General features: G+C 48.5%; 1 protein-coding gene and 1 pseudogene across 1 annotated transcript; one reads left to right on the top strand and one right to left on the bottom strand.

Annotated features, from left to right (window-relative positions):
• Positions 1-4,590: 4,590 nt before the first annotated feature.
• LOC139174180 (adenosine receptor A1 pseudogene) lies at positions 4,591-5,715 on the top strand (annotated as a pseudogene).
• Positions 5,716-7,366: 1,651 nt separating this feature from the next.
• SNRPD2 (small nuclear ribonucleoprotein D2 polypeptide) lies at positions 7,367-10,208 on the bottom strand. The gene is made up of 3 exons (XM_070764885.1): positions 10,102-10,208; positions 8,541-8,720; positions 7,367-7,769 (listed from the first exon to the last, which is right to left on the bottom strand). Coding segments are annotated over exons 1-3 (357 nt in total). The 5' UTR covers positions 10,104-10,208; the 3' UTR covers positions 7,367-7,594.
• Positions 10,209-19,893: the final 9,685 nt, after the last annotated feature.

The raw sequence follows: 19,893 nt of genomic DNA, 5'->3' as shown, positions 1-19,893 counted from the left end.
TAGAGACCAAATCTAAAAAGAGGAGGGAGTAAAAACTAGACGGCAGTAAAAACCAACAAGTGAAAACAAAAGGAAGGAAAACAACTAAAAGAAGCAACAAACTAAACAAATGAATAAAGAAATTAAATTGATTTCGATAAACATTAAAGGATTAAATTCCCCAGAGAAAAGAAGGAAAATATATACAAAATTAATTAAAGAAAAAGCAGACATTATATGTCTCCAAGAGACACATATAAAAGAAACAGGAAAAAAAATATTTAGAGAATACAAAACTGGGAGTATTATATTCATCACTAGGAAATAAATGTTTTCAATAAATAATGAAAATTGATCAATCAATGTGTGTGTGTGTGTGTGGAGGGGGGAATAAACATTGGCGTGGTAAAAGAACAGTGAATTCAGGGATTTAAAATGGCAGGGAAGCTTCCTAAAAGAGATTCTCCAGAAGGAACAGAAAAGTGAGGATTTACATTGTTTATATATTAAAGAAAGAGCGTAAGAGGACATGGAAGCTGTTTGCGGAGATACTTGATAATAATCAAATGGTGGTCACGAGCCCACCGGAAAGTTCTGAAGGCCAGAAAGGAAATACCATCCAATTGTGAGCCCCCATAAAAATCCTTTCTTTTTTTTGGAGACAGAATAAACCCAGTCCTTTCTGGAAGTCATGAGAGATAAGGATTATTTAGGAAGGGGGTGGCAATAGTAGAACTTTTTATTTATTCATTTGTCCAATACACAAATACACAGGAAGAAAAATAGACATGTGATAATATAAAAGAGGGTGAAAGTGAACTTAGAGGAGAGGATATATGAAAGGAAGAGAATATATAAGACAGGTGAAAGAAAGGAAAGACAATTGAACTTTCTTTCCCAAAGGAGAAAAGAAAGGAAGATGTGAAGAGTCCAGATTTTGAAAATGGACCGTTTTCCTCAGATTTTGCTCGAAGGCTTCACCCTGGGGAGGCCAAAAGATAGTGAGGAGGGCAAATGGATGCCCAGATCAGATGCCCATGCAAGAAAGGGGGGGGGGTAAAGAGAAGGAAAAAGAAGAGAAGGAAAAAAGGGGAAAGAATTGAAGGAAAGGAAGGGAAAGGAACAGAAGGAAAAAGAGAAGGATGATGATGAAGGATGCTCATGGCGCGGAATATAACTAATTTCTCTCTTTGGGGGCATCCAGAGCTGGTCCCTTAGTGTGTTTGAAGAACAGATCCAGCCAAGGGATCCATCCAGCCAAGGGATCTCCTTTGCACCACACTTCAAGCCTCCCCTCAAAACTGAACCCCGAACTGCCCTTGTGACTTATAAACCATGATGGTTGCTGCCATGCACTCCCAAACCATGATGATTTATTCCCAAAAAACCTAGTTTGGCTTTCCAAGGGCTGAAAACCATCCAGCCAGCTAGGCTGAGCCAGAGTTAGAAAAAGAGAATCCAGAAGGGGTTTTGGCCAAAGAGGGGAGAACAGTTTGTGTATATTTTGAGGGAGGAAAGGTGAGGAATAGAGGAGGATTGGAGGTCACACCACACCCCCAATTTCCTCAGATCTTAATAGGCTACCAATGCGGGGAGGGAGCCTTCGTGGAAGGGGAGCGAGCAGCTAATAGGATCCCCTCAGGATACCTTCGCCGCCTCTATGGCTGACACCAGCACTGGTTGGGGGGGGGGGAGCGGAGAAAGGGAAAGCAGCAATCACAGCGGCGCGCGCTCGCGTCAGACCGGGGCCCGCGCAATTCAGGGACGCGCTCTCGCTCGCGCAGCAGCGGGCGGGAGAGGGAGGGGGCGGAGCCTGCCCGTGAAAAGTCATAGCGGCGGAAGGGGCAATCCCTTCTCTCACAGGACAGGCGGAGGGAGCCAATTGGTTCGGAGGCGAGGGGCGGGGAATGAGAATTTAAGGGAAAGAGAGGCTGGCCAATCCTCTGGCGGCATTCTCGTTCCCGCCAAAAGAAGGGGGCGAGGCCAGTATAAAAGGCGCGGGTTGGGCCCTATTGCGCTCTTTTGTGAGATGGGTGGGTGCGTAGGTAGTGTTTCTCTTTGAGGGGTGGCTGTAGTGTGACTCGCTTCTCCGTCGTTTTTAATTAATAAAACAGCGTTCCTCAAACTTTTCAATTTGAAGATGTATAGACTTCCGCTCCCAGAATGTATAGACTTCAGTTCCCAGAATGCCCCAGCCATGCACTCATTTATATATTATACAGTATTTCAGAAGGATAACTGGTTCCCACCCGTTAATTTATCCATAAATAAATGGTGAGATATATGTACCCAAATGCATCCCAACCTCACACGTGAAAGTTATAATTAATGCATTTGCCAAAACTGGTCTGCTGAAAGATCTTTGCAGTTCTTAATGTTTCTAGCCCCTTGGGCTCAGCTGTTTTTAATAAAAAAATACTCCATTTACATTTTTATTTATCAAGAGGGAAAATAACCCTCACAAGTTATAGGTAATTGGCGTTATAATGCCAGCAAAAAGATCTAGCCAAGAAATAATAGGAAACCCTGCAGGGGCGGAGAAACAAAAAGTGGATATTTTCAATACTACCTTAATTGACAAATTCGATAATCTGAACTAAAATTCAGGGGAAATAATATAACTTTTGAGAAAAAGGACCAGCCCAAAAAGAGACTTTTTCCCCAAAAGAAACTGCTTTCATTTTCTTTAAAATCCCTTCTTTCTGCTGCCAAATATCGAATGTTTATTCAAACAATATTGATTTAGCTCTCCAAGGCAATTGTGGTTTTCATAGAACAGATGAACGCATAACAAACAAAAATCAATGTGAAATTTCGCCCACATATAAAAAGCTATCTGTTTTGCAGATTGGAAAAACAGCCTGTAATGAGTGACCTTTTCAACCAAGTTGATATTCCTCGATTAGCCTTGCATTCTGCTGCTGGGGATTGTATATTTATTTATCCAGGCTGTATTCACAGCTGTGCTTGGTTCCTTTCCGCTTAACGGATTTAATGAACTGTTCCATGCGATAAAAGCTTTTAGTACCTTTGATTTCTTTCTCAGCAGATTAAAAAATATGTGTATATATATATATATATATATATAGGCTTCCTTGATGTAAAAATAACTAAAAAAAATTTTTTAAAAGAGATATTTACTTGCTGACTTTCCCAAAATGGAGAATAAACATTTTTTTTCAGAATTGTGTTATTGTAGAATTATGTAATTTGTTCCTATCTTTAATGCAAACACCATGAGCAAAACAAAGCAAGGGTACATGATGTTTACCTTGAATTGAGCCTGTTTGTGTGAACCATGTGGCTTTTTCAAAGCAGCCCAGAGGCTGAGAAAATTAGTGATTTCTGAGATAGCAGAAGCCAAACCTTCTTTATTGCTGTCTCACCTGTCCCCATTTCAGGGCTGCAACTGCAATATGATGGCAACTTTACTACTTGTCTCATCCCAGAGAATCTAAAATGCACCTGGTTGTTGTTGTTCCTGTTGTTCTTTTTTCCCATTCTTTTTTCTAGCTGCAGCAAGGCAGATCATCTCTCCACTGCCTGGTCCTGCTTTATCCCTTTCTTTGCAAAATGCAGCAACTTTTGTATGCAGACTGCGACCTATCGGATCTAATTTTTATAAACATCAGAAGGTAGAAGCAGCAGAGGGTTGGACTAGACCTTTCTGATTACTCCAGAGGTGATTTTAGAAGGCTGCAGGCGTCTTTCCTCGCTTTCGATGACTTCCCCGTTGGGAGATTACAGCAGGGATCTGTAGGTAAGTCAGATATCAGCTTTGGTTGGGGGTCTTCCAAAGGAATCCCACACCCCCCCTTGTCGCTTCTTGGCAATATTTGCTTTCCAAACTGGAGGGTGCTATTCCAAGCTCTTGCTTTTAGAAGACTAAACATTGCAATGTGCACTTTCTGATAGAAGAGAATTATTTGTAGCTCAGGATTGGACCGTGGGCTACAACTGATGAGGTTAAACAGTTTGGCAATGAGATGTTTGCAAGAAAATAACCCAGCTCAGAAAATGAAAAGCACCAAAGACCTCCTCCTCCTTCTCCCAAACCCCACTCCCTTCTAAAACTGATGATGTTACTGAGTTTGGTAATGAAATGCTCAAAAAGTAAATAAAGGGAACACTCAAATAACCCATCCTAGATCTGAATGAATGAAATATTCTAATTGAATATTTCATTTGCACAACTATTCCATTTGCACAACAGCATGTGAAATTGATTGTCAATTAGTGCTGCTTCGTAAGTGGACAGTTTGATTTCACAGAAGTTTTATTTACTTGGAGTTATATTCTGTTGTTTAAGTGTTCCCTTTATTTTTTTTGAGCAGTGTATAAAGCGTACTCCCTAAAAACAGTGATGATGTTAGCTAGTTAGGTCACGAATTATGTCTTCACCACCAAGCTCAGAGAGCACAGAGGACCCCAAAATACAGCACCCTCGTTTCCTTCCTCCACATGTGGATGATTTAAATGTTTCTGATTCACAGACTTGGGTATAATACAAGCGAGTATGACGGAGAAACCTGACGCAAGTCTCAACGGCGAATTCTCCTCTTCCCCCAACCCCGTTTCACCGAGACTTCCTTTCCTCAAGCATGGACGGTGATGGGACAACGATCTGCAGAGTTCCAGAAACCCGAAGGGAAGACTCTCCTTAACCCAAATGGCCCCGTTCTTATAATGGATAGCGTGGAGAATTCATCCTTCGTTAATCTACCTCAGTGCCCTCTAACCGCTAAAGCGACCTCCCCATCTGTTGTGCACATCCCCTATTTGCTGAGCGACAGCTTGACCGCTCTGCTGTCCATCACGGGCAACCTCTTCATCTGTATGGTCATCTTGCGGAACAGGAAGTTGCGTTCCTCTGTCACTAACTATTTCCTGCTCTCGCTGGCCGTGGCAGACTTCCTGGTCGGGGCGGTGGTCATCCCCTGTGCCCAGTTCACAAACATGGGGCTGCCCCAGGCCAGGCCCCAGCTGTGTCTCCTGATGCTCTGTTTGCTTCTGATGTTCACCCAAGCCTCCGTCTTCGGGCTGCTGGCGATCGCTGTGGAGAGGTACGTCTCCATCCTGAAGCCGTTCCAGTACCAGTCTCTGCTGAGCCCTCGCAACTCCCTGCTGGTGATTGCGGCCTCTTGGCTGCTGTCCATTTTGACCAGCCTGCTGCCCGTGATGGGCTGGCACGACCCCCTGCCCCTCAGCAGGCAGTGCCTTTTCAACAGCATCATCACCAACGCCTACATGGTCTACTTCAATTTCATGATGTGCATGCTGGCCCCCTTGGTGGTTATGTTGATGCTCTATGGGCGCATCTTCTTGGAGGTCAGGCGCCAGATCCGCAAAGTGGCCGAAGGGGAGGTCGACATCAGTGCCCAGAGGAGACGCCGGATCATTGCCCGCAAGGAGATACGGACGGCCACATCGCTCTTCATCATCCTCTTCTTCTTCATTGTGTGCTGGCTGCCGCTTCACGTTCTCAACACTGTCATGCTCCTATGCCCCACCTGTTGCATCCCCAGTCAGCTGACCCTGGCCAGCATCATCCTCTCCCACGCCAACTCTGCCATCAACCCGGTGGTTTATGTCTTCCGCGTGCGATCTTTCAGAGATGCCCTCGAAAGCACCTTCCGCTGCATCTGCGGCTCTGGACCTCTCTCCCCATCTCGGACGATGCCCGCCAACAGTTTAGAAGGGCCGCCACTTCGTAACACTTTCCTGCCAGGCAAGTGAACTTAAAAGTCTGGCGTTGGGTTGGAACTGTCAAACCAATTCTTCGAATTGGAAAGAAAACATCAGAGCTATTAATCATCTCTCCACAAGAGGGAGTAAGAGGACCTGCAAATATTATTTTTGCTGTTTGGTAGCCGCAACCGTGAGCATCATCAGCCAGTGACCAGCTGCCTGGTTATTTTTCAAAATTATACCAAGAACGCTACACTGGATCCATTTCTCCAGGACTAAGTATACGCTTCTTGGAAAACTAAATATTTGCTTTCTGGATCGCGTAGCTGTTGGTCAGTTGTATTTACCGAGTTTGGTGGGACCCAGGAGAAGAGCCTTCTCTGTGGCAGCCCCGACCCTCTGGAACAAGCTCCCCCCAGATATCAGAGTTGCCCCCACCCTCCTTGCCTTTCGCAAGCTCCTTAAAACCCACCTCTGTCATCAGGCATGGGGAATTGAAATTTCCCTTCCCCCTAAGCTTATAAAATTTATACATGGTATGTTTGTATGTATGAGTGGTTCTTTAAATTGGGGTTTTTTAGATTATTTTTAATATTAGATTTGTTTACATTGTCTTTTTATATTGTTGTTAGCCACCCCGAGTCTTCGGAGAGGGGCGGCATACAAATCTAATAAATAAATAAGTAAATAAGGACATGTTCTAAGACAGGGGTGTCCAACCTTGGCCATTTTTAAGACTGGTGGACTTCAACTCCCAGAATCCCTCAAGGCTGGCTGAAGAATTCTGGGGAGTGGAAGTCCACAAGTCCTAAAGTTGCCAAGCTGGAGACCCCTGTTCAACCATTGAGTACATGGCAAACCCTGCTACTCAACTCATCATTGTGCGAAGTAAAGACAACAACTGGTGTCACTTCCAGAAATGCAGGGTGGAAGCACTTTTCCATATTTCTATCTTCATTTCCCCATGTGTGATGCAAAGATTGTAGGGCACCTGCCAAGACTTTTCTGAAAAAGCCGTCTGTCCCCAGACAGAACTCCTCCCCGTGGGACTGTGGGATTTTGCACAATGTATTCAACTGAATGTTCCCTGGGAGATAATCGATGCTTTAAATAAATGTGTCTGTATGTAATGGTGATGTTTCAAAAGACGTAACCAAAAGATGCTTAAAGTGTTAAATATATTCGATATCAAAGCAATATGAAGAGGCTAGAGAGAATGAAAATTGCACAGGTGGAATAAGAGAATGACTCCTGGGCCTAAGGAATGAGTTCATGCTCACCTTCTCCTGTTGTGTGGAGAAGGTGCTAATGGCAGATCAGACAACCAAGCATAGAAAACAAAGTAGTGGGGAAAAAACCCAGGGAACTGTAGGACCTTGAAGAATTCTAATATAAATCGCTTTTTTCTCTTACGCACAAATTCATAATGAAGAAAAGCTCTAATCTTTAATTTGGCTACAAATATTGCATCCTACAACATGTCGCGGGCAACAGAAGTCCGGAGGTGGGGCATCCCAGTGGCAGTGGCTTGGGTTTGTAAGGTGAAAATAGTTTGGAAGAAGAGGCAAAAAAATGTTAAACCCCGGGTTTGTATCTCGAAAAGTTTGTATGACGAGGGGTTTGTAAGACGAGGTATCGCTGTACTGGGCAGAAGCACCGGCACCAGCCAAACGAAAAACGAAAGCCAAAAGCAATCCAACAAATTCAACAAATGGTTTATTATAAAAAAAGGAAAAATCAAAACCTCACAGGCTGGAATAGACTGAGGTGCTGAGGGAGTTCCACCTGTCAGCACGCCACACAATTGCACGCTCGTCACGTAAGAAACATCAGCCTTAACACTAAAGCCAAAAGATTCCAGTCTTTTGAGAAGGATCCTAAACGTGGCCTCTTGGCACTCCCAGGCTCGTGAGCCACCTCGGCCTGTTTACTTGCCAGCAATAAGGGGATTCCTCAGCACTACAATCACGGAGTCTCCCCGCAGGAACATCTTTGAGATGTAACGGTCTTTGTTGACTGGCTTGGACTTCTTCTTGCCTTTCCCACTCTTGGGCACCTCGGTCCACATCTCCTTGACGTTCTCTAACACCATGTTGCAGTGCCTGGTGGAAGAAAGCGCCGGGCGTTATGCAGAGACGAGATTCCCCCATCGACCGCTGGCAAATCCCCCAACAACCCTGGAGGAAGTTCTGAGAGAGGCAGAGCCCCACAGAATTCCAGGCTGAAGAATATTCTGATCTGAAATGGAACTTTCCATCTGCTGCGCAAGGTGTTTGTTCTACCTGCTGGTAGCCATTTGAAAGGAGTTATAACCTTTCTTGGGGATTTAATTTAATTTATTAGATTTGTATGCCGCCCCTCTCCGAAGACTCGGGATGGCGAATTCATGATAGACACATTACTGCAGTCCACAGGAACCCTATTCAAGCCCAGGAAAAGAACCGTTTCTTTAAGGAGCCACTGAGAATTGTTTAATGCCTATGCTAGATCAATAATAATAATAATAATAATAATAATAATAATAATAATAATAATAATAATAATAATAATAAATTTATTAGATTTGTATGCCGCCCCTCTCCGAAGACTCGGGGCGGCATACAAATCTAAGATCAAAGCATCTTTACTTCTCGGGAACCCCATACCTGAAACTGAGCCCAAAATTTCCATTGCTTGGGAAAACAGCTCCATTTTTGTTGGCAGAGGCACAGCAGGCCAATCCTCCCTTGTTTCCAGAATGGGCCCGCAGGCCAGATCTAAATACCCAATGGGCCAAATCCACCCCCGGCTCTTGAGTTTGACCCACCACCTTAAACGAACAAGAACAATACAGAATTGATGGATGGGAGGCGTGCCCAGGTGAGAGAACATACCTATCAAAGGCCTTGACACGTCCCAGAAGCTTCTTGTTATTGCGACAATTGATCAGCACCTGAGTGTTATTTTTAACAGATTGTGTGAGCACGGATAAAGGCCCTGTGTTGAATTCCTCCTCCTCCCGCTTTTGCAATTCTTCGGGGGTCATCTCACTTTTGGGCTTGTTTAAGAGGCTCCTAAAAAATATAAAGAAAATAAATACATAATTAATTGGGGTGAAAGTAAATTAATTAATTGGGATGAATTTGCTTTTTAAAAATCAATTATTTCCTTTAACAAATTATATCTTAACAAATCAATTATTTCTTTTAATCAATTATTTATTTTAAACAAATCTTTTTTAAACAAATTATTGACGGGGAGAAGTGCAGAAGATAAATTATGCCTCCTGTTCAGAGGACCATCATGCATAACTAAGGGGGAACGAGAGGCAAAGTCTCCTATTCATCTCTCCCAGTAATTCTGCAACAGAAAAGCACCGGCTTCTATTCTGCACTGATTTAAAACAATCACCATGAAGATACTAGATGTATAAATCACCACACTACAAATATAAACCTCTTACATTCCTGCGCAGGGGTGGCACAGTGGTTAGAATGCAGTACTGCAAGCTGTTTCTGCTGACTGCTAGCTGTAGTTCAGCAGTTCAAATCTCACCACTGGCTCAGCCTTCCATCCTTTTGAGGACCCAAATAGTTGGGGGCAAGAGGTCGATTCTGCCAACTGCTTAGAGAGGGCTGTAAAAGCAATAGGCGTTTGAAAGATGGTGTATACGTGGTGACTTGATCGAAGTGTATAAAATCATGCATGGGATAGAAAAGGTGGATAGAGAAAAATTCTTTTATCTATCACACAATACTAGTACAAGGGGGCCCTCCCTAAAGCTCATAGGTGAGAGAGTGAGGACAAATAAAGGGAAATATTTCTTCACCCAGAGGGTCCTTGGTTCATGGAATGCCCTTCCAGAAGAGGCAGTGACAGCTGTCAGTCTGGAGAGCTTCAAGGCAGGATTGGACAGATTCATGGATGCCAATGGTATCGGTGGTTATTGAAACGGATGTCCAAGTGCCTATGCCTCTATGTAGGCTGAGGCAAGCAGGGTTCCCTTGAGTACCATTTGTTGGGGGTCAAGGGAAAGGGAGGGTTTTGCCTTCTCTTTCTGCTCAAGATCCCCATGGACAATTGTGAGCCACTGTTGGACACAGAATGCTGGACTCGAGGGCCTTTGCCTCGATTCAGCAGGGCTCTGCTTAGGTTCTCATATATATATAAGACTAAATGCTATTGCTATTCAGAATACAATAGTTACTACTACTCTTCGCCTACTTAGAGAGTTCCTGCGCTCTAGTTTCCAACTACAAAGATACAAACTCATCGCATGTACTGGGGGGGAGGGGCTCCCTCCCTTTCCCCTCCCCCCAAAAGAGAACGGGGGGGGGTTCTTTTGAGAGGGGCGCCTATTCCAAGGCCCAGAAGACGCCTCTCTACATATTTTACACACAAAACGGCACAAACACACAAAGCGACCGCTCCGTCCTCCCTCCCGCACTTTCTCACATGATGCCGCCGCAATAGATCCGCCGTTCGCTTAAGATACGACTCCGGCGCGGTGAAGTAGGAGCACTTTCCGTTTCCGGGTTAAACAGAGGCGCGCATGCGTTAAAGCAACGGGGAGCACGAGGGGGTTGGGCTCGCCTTGCCGGTCACTGCAGCGACGGCAAGCCCAGTGAGTCAAAACAAAAATCACACTAATGAGGGGGGTTTTTTTCATCGCGCATGCGCCTGAGGGAACAGTTTCTATGGGGGTCTTTGCTGAGGCGAGGCGTGGGGGGCGCGAAGCTTTCACACGGGGGAAGCAAGTGGGCATCGTCCCTGAAAGAAGCCGAATGGAAAATAGCTTGCTTTTTTTTAAACCTTCATTTTGTGCCGTCCTGGCCGCTGAAGTGGCTAAAAACGGACTGAACTTGGCTGAGGTGGTTTGGTACAACAACCCTGCACTGTAGGCCAGGGTTGTATGAGAGGCTTTTAACCTGGGCCTCCCCAGGTTTAAGTCTTTGGAGCCAAGAACCAAAACCTCAAGCAACTGAGCTTCCCCCCCCCCGCCGTCAAATTAACACCCCCTCCCGTGGCTAATGGCAACTTCAATGATTTATTTATTGCACACTTTTTGCATAAGATGGAGTCTTGGAGGCTCCTCCTGCCAATTTCCCCCAACAACCACAACCCTGCGAGGTGGGCTGGGCTGAAGGAGAAGCACCAGTTTAAAAGCCAGCCACTTTTCATGCCAGAGAGGATTCGAACTCAGTGCCTCAAATTTCCAGGTCTGGCAACTTCTATGGGACGCTGGATTAACTAAAGGGGCAGCTGGCGTCTCTGCCTTGTGGGCAAAATGGCCCTTTTGTATCAGCCTCCGAGAGACCCCCAACCACCCTCCATGGAGACTCCAGCCTTGTGGCCTCTCTCTCCTTGGCGTCTGTCTTTGCTTCAGCTCCAGCTCTGCGTTTCCACTCTAGGATGTCGGGGGAGACGCTGGCTTGGGGAAGAGGGGCCTGACCCCCACCCACTGACCCCCCACTGCTTCCCCCTTTTGAGAAAAGATGAAGAGACCAGAGATGCCGTTGCTGCTGACCTGATCTACCACGGAGGGATCAACAGATTCAACACAGCACCCGAAGAGCGATTTGAGGTTTCTATTGGGGATCCCTTTAACCTTATTGATCGATTGATTTGGATCCTGCCTTTATTATTTGTATAAATAGCATTTAGCATTTAGACATATACTGCTTCCTAGTGCTTTTACATCCCTCTCTAAGGGGTTTGCAGAATCACCCTCTCACCCCCAAAAATCTGGGTCCTCATTTGACCCACCTGGGAAGGATGGAAGGCTGAGTCAACCTGGAGCCGGTGGTGAGATTTGAACTGCTGAACTACAGCTAGTGGATTACGGGAGTGGCCTGCAGTGCTGCACTCTCAGCACTGTGCCACCCCCAGCTCTTATATTTTATGTTTTTTCTAAGAATTTCAATTCGGAAGCCTGTTTCTTTTGTTGCCTGCCTTAGAGTACAGGCAAGTCCTGGACTTACGACCACAATAGAGCCTAATGTTTCTGTTGCTAAGTGAGATAGTTAAGTAAAATTGGCCCATTTACAATCTTTATTTATTTATTAAATTTGTATGCTGCCCCTCTCCGTAGACTCGGGGTGGCTCACAACAGTAATAGAAAAACAATGAACAATACAAATCTTTCATGCCACAATTGTCAAGTAGACCCCCGCAGTTGTTAAGTTAGCAACACAGTTGTTAAGTGAATAGGACTTCCCTGTTGGCTTGTCAGAAGGTCGCAGAAGGGGTCACATGACCTCAGGACACAATGACCATCATAAACATGAACCAGTTGCTAAGCATCTGAATTTTGGTCATGTGGCCATGGAGATGCTGCAATTGTCACAAGTGTAAAAATGGTCATAACTCCCTTTTTCCCCCAATGCTGTTGTTACTTTGAACAGTCGCTAAATGAACTGTTATAAGTTGAGGACGACCTGTGCCACTTTTCTCATTCTCTTTGAAGAATGTGAGAAGGCACAGAAAAAGGCGGTCGACCTCGTCTGGTCTCAAAACCCAATAATAATAATAATAAATAAATAATAATTCAAAACCCAAATGGGCCAAGCCTGATTAGAACTTATTTATTTATTTTATTTATTAATTGGACTTTTATGCCCTCCCTCTCCGAGGACTCAGGGCATCTTACAACATCTCCCCCAGGCTTTCTTATATTTTATGTTTGGTATGTATGTGTTGTATGGTTTTTAACAGTTGGGGTTTTTTATATAATTTTTATTATTAGATTTGTTCCATTGTTTATACTGTTTTTATTACTGTTGTGAGCCGCCCCGAGTCTTCGGAGAGGGGCGGCATACAAATCTAATTAAATAAATAAAAATAAATAAATAAAAATATAATGGAACAATATACAACGTCCTAAATCCAATTAATTAAAATTTATAATCTAAAAAAAACCCCCCTTGAACAAAAGACTATCAGAAGGGCCAAAAACCAGACTGGGAAAGCTGAAAAAACCCCAGCCCTGAATAACGCCATAGCAATTTTTTCTTCTCGGTGTTGCGCAAAAAACGACGTATACAAGTTGTCACCAAGAGTCGCGTTGAACTCAAGCTGTCAGTTCTCACAATACGCTTTCATTTGCAAAATAAACAGAGTTGCCAAAACATTTGCCAACCATAGAAACTGTAAACAGGTAGCAGGGATTATTCATTGGGCTACAATGCAGCGAAAGAAAATAGTTTAGTGTTCGTCCTTAAGCAAAAACGAATGAAGTCTGGAAAAAAGCCAAAAGACCGAGGATGAGGGCTCTGGCCTTAAGGCCAGGATTTGGGCCAGCTGGGTTTCAGGGGGTGTGTGGAAAACCATGGCTCTCTGCATTTTTTTCTAGTATGGATACTCCTTGATTTACAACAGTTCATTTACTGACCATCCAAAGTCACAGTAGCACTGAAAAAAAGTGAATTATGACTGTTATAATCATTACAGTATCAAAATTCAGATGCTTGGCAGATGACTCATACTTATGAAGGTTATTATTATTATTATTATTTATTATTATTATTTATTAGAGTTGTATGCCGCCCTTCTCCGAAGACTCAGAGCGGCTGCTGTGTCTCTGGGTCACAGTGCCCCAAGTGGTGCAGTGGTTAGAGTGTACTACTTCCAGCTACTTCTGCTGATTCCCGGCTGCCAGCAGTTTGGCAGATCGAACCTCAGTAGGCTCAAGGTTGACTCATCCTTCCCTCCTTCTGAGGTGGGTCAAATGAGGGCCCAGATTGTTGGGGGCAGAAGGCTGATTCTGTAAACTGTTTAGAGAGGGCTGGAAAACAGTGGGAAGCGGTATATAAGTGTAAGTGCTATTGCTATTCCTTCCTTCCTCCTTCCTTCCTTCCTTCCCTCCCTCCCTCCTTCCTTCCCTCCTTCCTTCCTTCCCTTCCCTCCCTCCTTCCTTCCCTCCCTCCCTCCCTCCTTCCCTTCCTTCCCTCCCTCCTCCCTCCCTCCCTCCCTCCCTCCTTCCTTCCTTTCTTTCCTTCCATCCCTCCTTCCCTCCCTCCCTCCTTCCTTCCTTTCTTCCTTCCTTTTCTTCATTCCTTCCTTCCCTTCCTTCCTTCCCTTCCCTCCCTCCCTCCTTCCCTCCCTCCCTCCTTCCTTCCCTCCCTCCCTCCCTCCTTCATTCGCTTCCCTTCCCTCCCTCCCTCCCTCCCTCCTTCCTTCCTTCCTTCCTTCCTTCCGAGGTGTGTCAAATGAGGACCCAGATTGTTGGGGGCAAAAGGCTGATTCTGTAAACCACTTAGAGAGGGCTGCAAAAGCACTGAAGGGGTATGTAAGTCTAAATGCTATTGCTATTGTTATTTTGTGACCTTCTGACATGTCAATGGAAAACCCAGATTATCCTAACAACTGTGTTACTAACTTAACAACTGTAGTGGTTCGCTTAACCATTTCATCGTCAGAAAGATGATAAAATGAGGCAAAAATTCACTTAACTGTCTCGCTTACCAACAGAGATTTTAGTTGTGGTCATAAACCGAGGACTACCTGTCCTTTCTGTCCTCCAAAGATCAGACATTTAATATTGCCATTTTTGCTGGGCTCACTGACCAGTTCCCACTAACATGATTTTTTCAGCCACCTTCACGTTAAGTGGCCAGCCACAAAAAGACTCCGCTGTTTCTCCTCACCCCTGTGAGACAGGTCAGGATTTATTTATCCATCAGAGAAATAATCCCATAATCCTGGCCATCGAGTTATGGCTCTCCCGCTCCAGTGTTAATTCATTTATGGGTGAGGAGTCATTTTTCTTCCAGAATTTGACGATCCCAAATGAATATGTCGTAGATTTCAGAGAATCCGAAGGCCGGAAGGACCTTGGAGGTCTTTAACCTTTACTTAAGGCAGGAAAACGTAGACCAAGACTTTCAAGAAGGGCCTGCCATCTGTCAGAAATGGTTGAGGGTTTCCTGCCTAAGCAGAGGGTTGGACTAGAAGACCTCCCAAAATCCCTTGCAACTCTGTTATTTTACTGAAAGAGTAGTAGATGCTTGGAACAAACTTCCAGCAGATGTGGTTGGTAAATCCACAGTCAATGAATTGAAACATGCCTGGGATAAACATAGATCCATCCTAGGATAAAATACAGGGAATAGCATAAGGGCAGAATAGATGGACCAGGAGGCCTTTTTCTGCTGCCAATCTTCTAAGTTTCTATGTTATTCTGTATTACATTCTGTAAGATGAGATCAAGGTGGTTTTTTTCAACGGGTCCCATGAGGAACCCCATGGTGCCCTCTGGCGGGCAGTAGTCGTGGGGAGCCCCTCCCAGAATGTCCCCCTCCTCTATTCCTCTTTGCCCCCTTCCTGGAATCCTGCAGCCCCAAAACAACGCCCCCCCCACTTGCTACCACCAATTGTATGGTAGAATGTTTTGGCTGGTTGGAAAAAGGATGGGAGTTGTAGTCCTGAAATGCAGAGGGCGCCCCATTGGGGAAGACAAAGAGGCAGCCTTGCACCACCGGGAGGCTTCCTCCTCTGCTCTGGGGGAAGGATGGTTAACGAGGGGGTCTCTCTCCCCCTCCCCAAATAAATTCAGCCTTAAGACGAGGAGGCCCAGGGTTAGAAAAGGGTTTGGGAGCGCTGCCTCCTTCGGCCGCAAGGGGGCGCCTTCACACAACCGGTCGCCCGTCCCTCCGAGATGCTGGCCGGGGCAGGAGCTGGGAGAGCGGCCGCCCGAACAGGTGTCTGCGGACCGGCGCGCCGCGGCCAGAACGCGTCCCGCTTGCATCTCGCAAAGATGCTCCGGACTACAAATCCCATCCTCCGGCGGCCGAGAGGGCTGCGGGGTTTAGACCCGGCTCGGGATCCCGGAATAGTCTATATATGACTCGGTGGTTCGCCCGGCTGATGCGCGGCGTTTGCAAAGCCGGGACTCGTTTGCCGGAGTTTTAATTCGGATTGTCCCATTTGAAGTGCAGGGATCCTTATAAACCTGGCGGGGGGAGGGCGCATGGGGGGGGCTACAGAAAGCCAAAGAGCCCCGAGCAGCCGCATTCATGGGGGAGGGGCTCTTCTCGCCTTTCCTTCCACCCTCCTGGAGTTGCGCGTGGCGCAAGTGTGGATGCCAAGCCGCGCCCAGGACAGCTCAACCCGGAGTCCCCTCCCTTCAGAGGTGGGCTGCGAAGGGGGGAACGGGGACGTGTGCTCGCCCCCGTGGCTCTGAGTGCCGGCGGAATCCAGCGCAATTTTGCCCCTGCACCTGAGCAGTTACCGAAATCGTGCGTGGACACGCAGGTGCGCCCGTGTTTCAGCGCGGTAGCCGTGGAGTCCAGCGCAATTCTACTCCTGCACTTGGGCAGGGAGCGAAATAGCGCGCGGACACGCAGGGGCCCCACACCGTCCCCCCTTAGCAGCCCACCTCTGCATTCCACCCGATCCCCTCCTGGCCTTGCGCGTGGCGCAAGTCTGGATGCCAAGCCGCGCACCGGACAGCTTCAACCCGGAGCCCCCTCCCTTGCAATCCGGCCTGGGGCTGCAGGCTCCCCACCTCGCCGGCCTTTCCGCCCAGGTGCAGCCCCCGAGGCTCCCACCCAGAGGTCCCCAAAGTTGCTGGGAATTGAAGTCCACAAGTCTTAAAGTTGCCAACTTTGGGGACCTCTGCGACCACCCGGCGCGCCTCCGACGAGCGCCGAAGTTGCACCGGCGCAGTGCCTGCGCTGAATTCGCCCCCCCCCCCGCCCCACGAAGCCGGAGCTCCCCTCCGCAGCCGCGGGGGGGCACCCTCGACCCAGCCAAGTGCCCGCAAATGAGGGGAGAGGGTGGGCAGAGCCCCCCGGGCGCCCGAGTGACAGCCTTACGCCCAATGGCCGCGCAGCTGCGCCGAAGGAGGCGGCGCCCGCGCGTCCCCCCCTCCCCTCCTGCCTGGCTGGAGGGGGGGGTGGGGGCTCCTCCGGGGTGGGAGGGGGAGCCAATGGCGCGGACGGGGGTGGGAGGGGCGGTGGGAGTAGCCTGGAGGGGAGTGGGCTTCGGGGAGGAGGGGGGGCGCGCGAAGGCAGGAGCGCGGCCGCCGGAGAGAGGCGCAGGGAGAGCAGCAGCCGGAGCCGGGCAGGGAAGGGAGCGCAGCCAAGGGAAGGAGCCGGCCAGCCATGGAGAATGGGTTGCAGGGTCCCAGGTAAAGCCGGCGGCAACAGCTCCCGAGGCGGCGGCGGCGGCGGTGGATTCCGCGCGTGGGGCCGCTGCATCCTTTGCAAGGACGGGCAGGATGCACCGGCGGAGGGCAGGAGAGGCCGCGGAGTCGGGGTTTTTTGCAGGGGGCTCCTCGGGACCCCCACGCAGGATGGGGTACTTCGCGGCGGGGGGAGGGGGGGCAAACTTGCAGACTCGGCAAATTCTTTAGCCGCCCCCCCCTCCTTTGGTCGGGATTTGCAATTTGCAAGGTGGAAACCCCCCCCCCCCCCCCACTCTTTGCACCGAAGACCCCCCCGCTCCCCATTCTGAAAAAGGGTCCCCTTCTTTTAGCTATCCCGGGAAAGTATTTGGGGAAGGGTCGCCGCGGCGTCCTCGGGGGCTGAGCTGCTTTGGAATGTGCACGGGGGTCGTTAAGGGCGGGAACGGCATTCTTGGGCCATTGCAAAAAAATATATATTCTTTCCCCCCCCAATAAATCGGCCAGGTTTGTTCATTGAACGCACGTATCGCCCCTTGGTCTGCCTGTAGTTCTGCGGAAGGAGGTGGGGGGGGGGGGTGTTAATGTCTTCTGATCTGCAAGGAGATCCATTAGATTACAGCGGGGATCTCGCCAAGGGCGATCAGGAATGAAAGGGAGCCCCTGTTTTAAGCTGCCGGCCGTAAGTGCGAGGAACCGGCCAGATCCCAAAGGCGGACACCCCCTACCCCCAACTCTCCCGGGTGTGTGTGCATGAGATTCCGCCTCCATATACTGTAGATACATCTTGTTTACAGTAAAGGCAGACTTCCTATCATGGCCTCTCTCGCCTGCTGCCTTTAGACCCCAGACGGGCTCTTTAACCGAGTGGGCTAGCAGGGGGAGGGGGGCGCAGGGAATCCGCCCGAGGGAGACCGAGCAGAGATCGCGGGAGAAACTACAGTATTTAATTTCCCCCCAAAAATATTTCTGCTTGCATAGTTTTGCAGCATTCTCCAGCTGTTTGAATGTGTGAGTTCTATATGTGTATGTGTGTGTTTATATACATACTGTATACATATAAACACACAAACTATATATGTTTATCTGCATCTGTATGAGATTGGATGGATAGATCGATAGATAGAGATATATTTTCATATTCAAAGGCAAAGGAATATGAATTAAAAATTGACAATAAGGCATCCAGAGCGCACAGCTTGCAAACGGCAGGAATTTTTGTACAGTAAGATTGTAGGAGAATCTGACTTGACCAGCCGATTCCTACACGTCATTTACTGTGACGGTCATATTATCGACCAGCAGAAATGTTGCGAGCAGCACAAAGTAGCCCGTTTTGGGGTCACGTTTAGGGATGTTGCTTTTACAACCAGCTTTTTATGTATTAATTTATTAATTCGGACTTATATGCCGCCCCTCTCCACAAAGTCCTGCAAAGCTTAGAAGCTGGAAATTTTAAGTCCGCTAAGACAGTTGGGGAGTGGGGGGGGGGGCAGAGGGGGTGTATTCTGGGACTCACTTGCATTGGCAGGAGTTTGAGAGATGGCTTCCACGATCACCTGCTCCGGTAGCGTGTGGGAGACAAGGTGATCGGGATGTAGGTCAAATCCATCTGGATCTTTCCAAAAACTGGGTCACAGGGACCGCAGAAGGGACGGCAGGAGACTTTGGGGAGGTGGGTGTCAGAAATAAATGAGCCCTGCCCGGCTTGAAGCCCCCTCCTCACTGCTGTGAGCTTTCCAACTTGGGAGGAATTTGGACCTGGGTGGGGGTGCAATTGGACGGTCGGGAAGGGGGACGAAAGCCTCCCCACGGAGCATCCCTGTGCCGGAGGGGGTGTGCTGCCCTGATCCTCAGCACCCTTCCTGGGCTGCTGGGTTTTCCGCACTGGCTGCTCCGGGGCGGCTCTTTGGCCCTCTCTGCCCGTGCAGGACAAACCTGGCACCCTTCCACCCGTCCGAGGCACCGGGCCAAGGCCGACCTCCCTCCGCCCCTCCTCTCCCTCCTCTCAAACGCTTGCTCCCAGCCTATAAGAGTTTTAGTCTCTCACGGAACCTGGATAAGATGAGCGCGGAGAGCTGGCTGCGGAGCGGAGGTGTGCGTCGGCTCTGACCATGGCTGCCTAACTCGGGGGATGTCCTGGTCAAAGTATCAAAGGTAAGGCGAAGCTTTCAGGACGCCGGGAAAGTGGACTTTTCGGCCGCTCACCGCCTCTCTGCTTGGCAAGAAGGAGGGATTGATCCGCAAACCGCTTTTGGGGAAGAAGGATCGGTTTCTCTCCTCTCCGAAGGATGGTGGCCGGGATTGATCCAGTTTAGAATCCAGAGCTGACGTTCCTGGCTAATTTCCAGAGGTCCTGAGCCACCCCTGCCCACGGAAGCGCAGCTACGGCTGGTACCAAGTGGGCACCTTTGGGGACTCCACGGGCTTTCGCCTTAAGGAGACGCTTCAGCGGTGAGGATTTTGGGGTGTTTCCAGCACTGCCTCACTCTTGCCAACCCCTGCAGTCTCTGGCACTGCCGGCTGTGCCCAGCCAGGGGTGGCACCTTCTAGGACAGAGAGGGCGAACCTATGGCACGGGTGCCACAGGTGGCACACGGAGCCATATCTGCTGGCACGCGAGCTGTTGCCCTAGCTCAGCTCCAATGTGCATATTGTGTGTGCCGCATGGCTGATTTCTGGATCACAGAGGCTATAGGAGGGCGTTTTTGGCTTCCAGAGAGCCTCCGGGGGGGATGGAAGAGGGCATTTGTACCCTCCCCTGGCACCAGGGAAGCCTTTGGAGCCTGGGGAGGGCGAAACACGAGCCTACTGGGCCCACCAGAAGTTGGGAGACAGGACTTTTCTAGCTTCCAGAGGGCCTCCAGGAGGATGGGGGAGCAGTTTTCGCCCTCCCCTGGCATTGAATTATGGGAGTGGGCGCTCATGCATGTGTGGTAGCACACGCTCTTTTGGCACCCGAGGAAAAAAAGGTTCGCCATCGCCGTTCTCGGCCGTTATTTGGGCTAGGAAGGAGGGAGCCTTTCCAAACCCGAACCCGTCGCCGGGCAAGCCCTTCCCATCACCCTAATCCGTTGTTTCCGGGTTGGGCTGCCTCTCCGTCGTAACCTCCCTGGCACTGCTGC

Source organism: Erythrolamprus reginae, chromosome 11 (assembly GCF_031021105.1).
Source record: "Erythrolamprus reginae isolate rEryReg1 chromosome 11, rEryReg1.hap1, whole genome shotgun sequence".
Lineage (NCBI taxonomy): Eukaryota > Metazoa > Chordata > Lepidosauria > Squamata > Dipsadidae > Erythrolamprus > Erythrolamprus reginae.
This window is presented reverse-complemented; position numbering and strand designations above follow the sequence as displayed.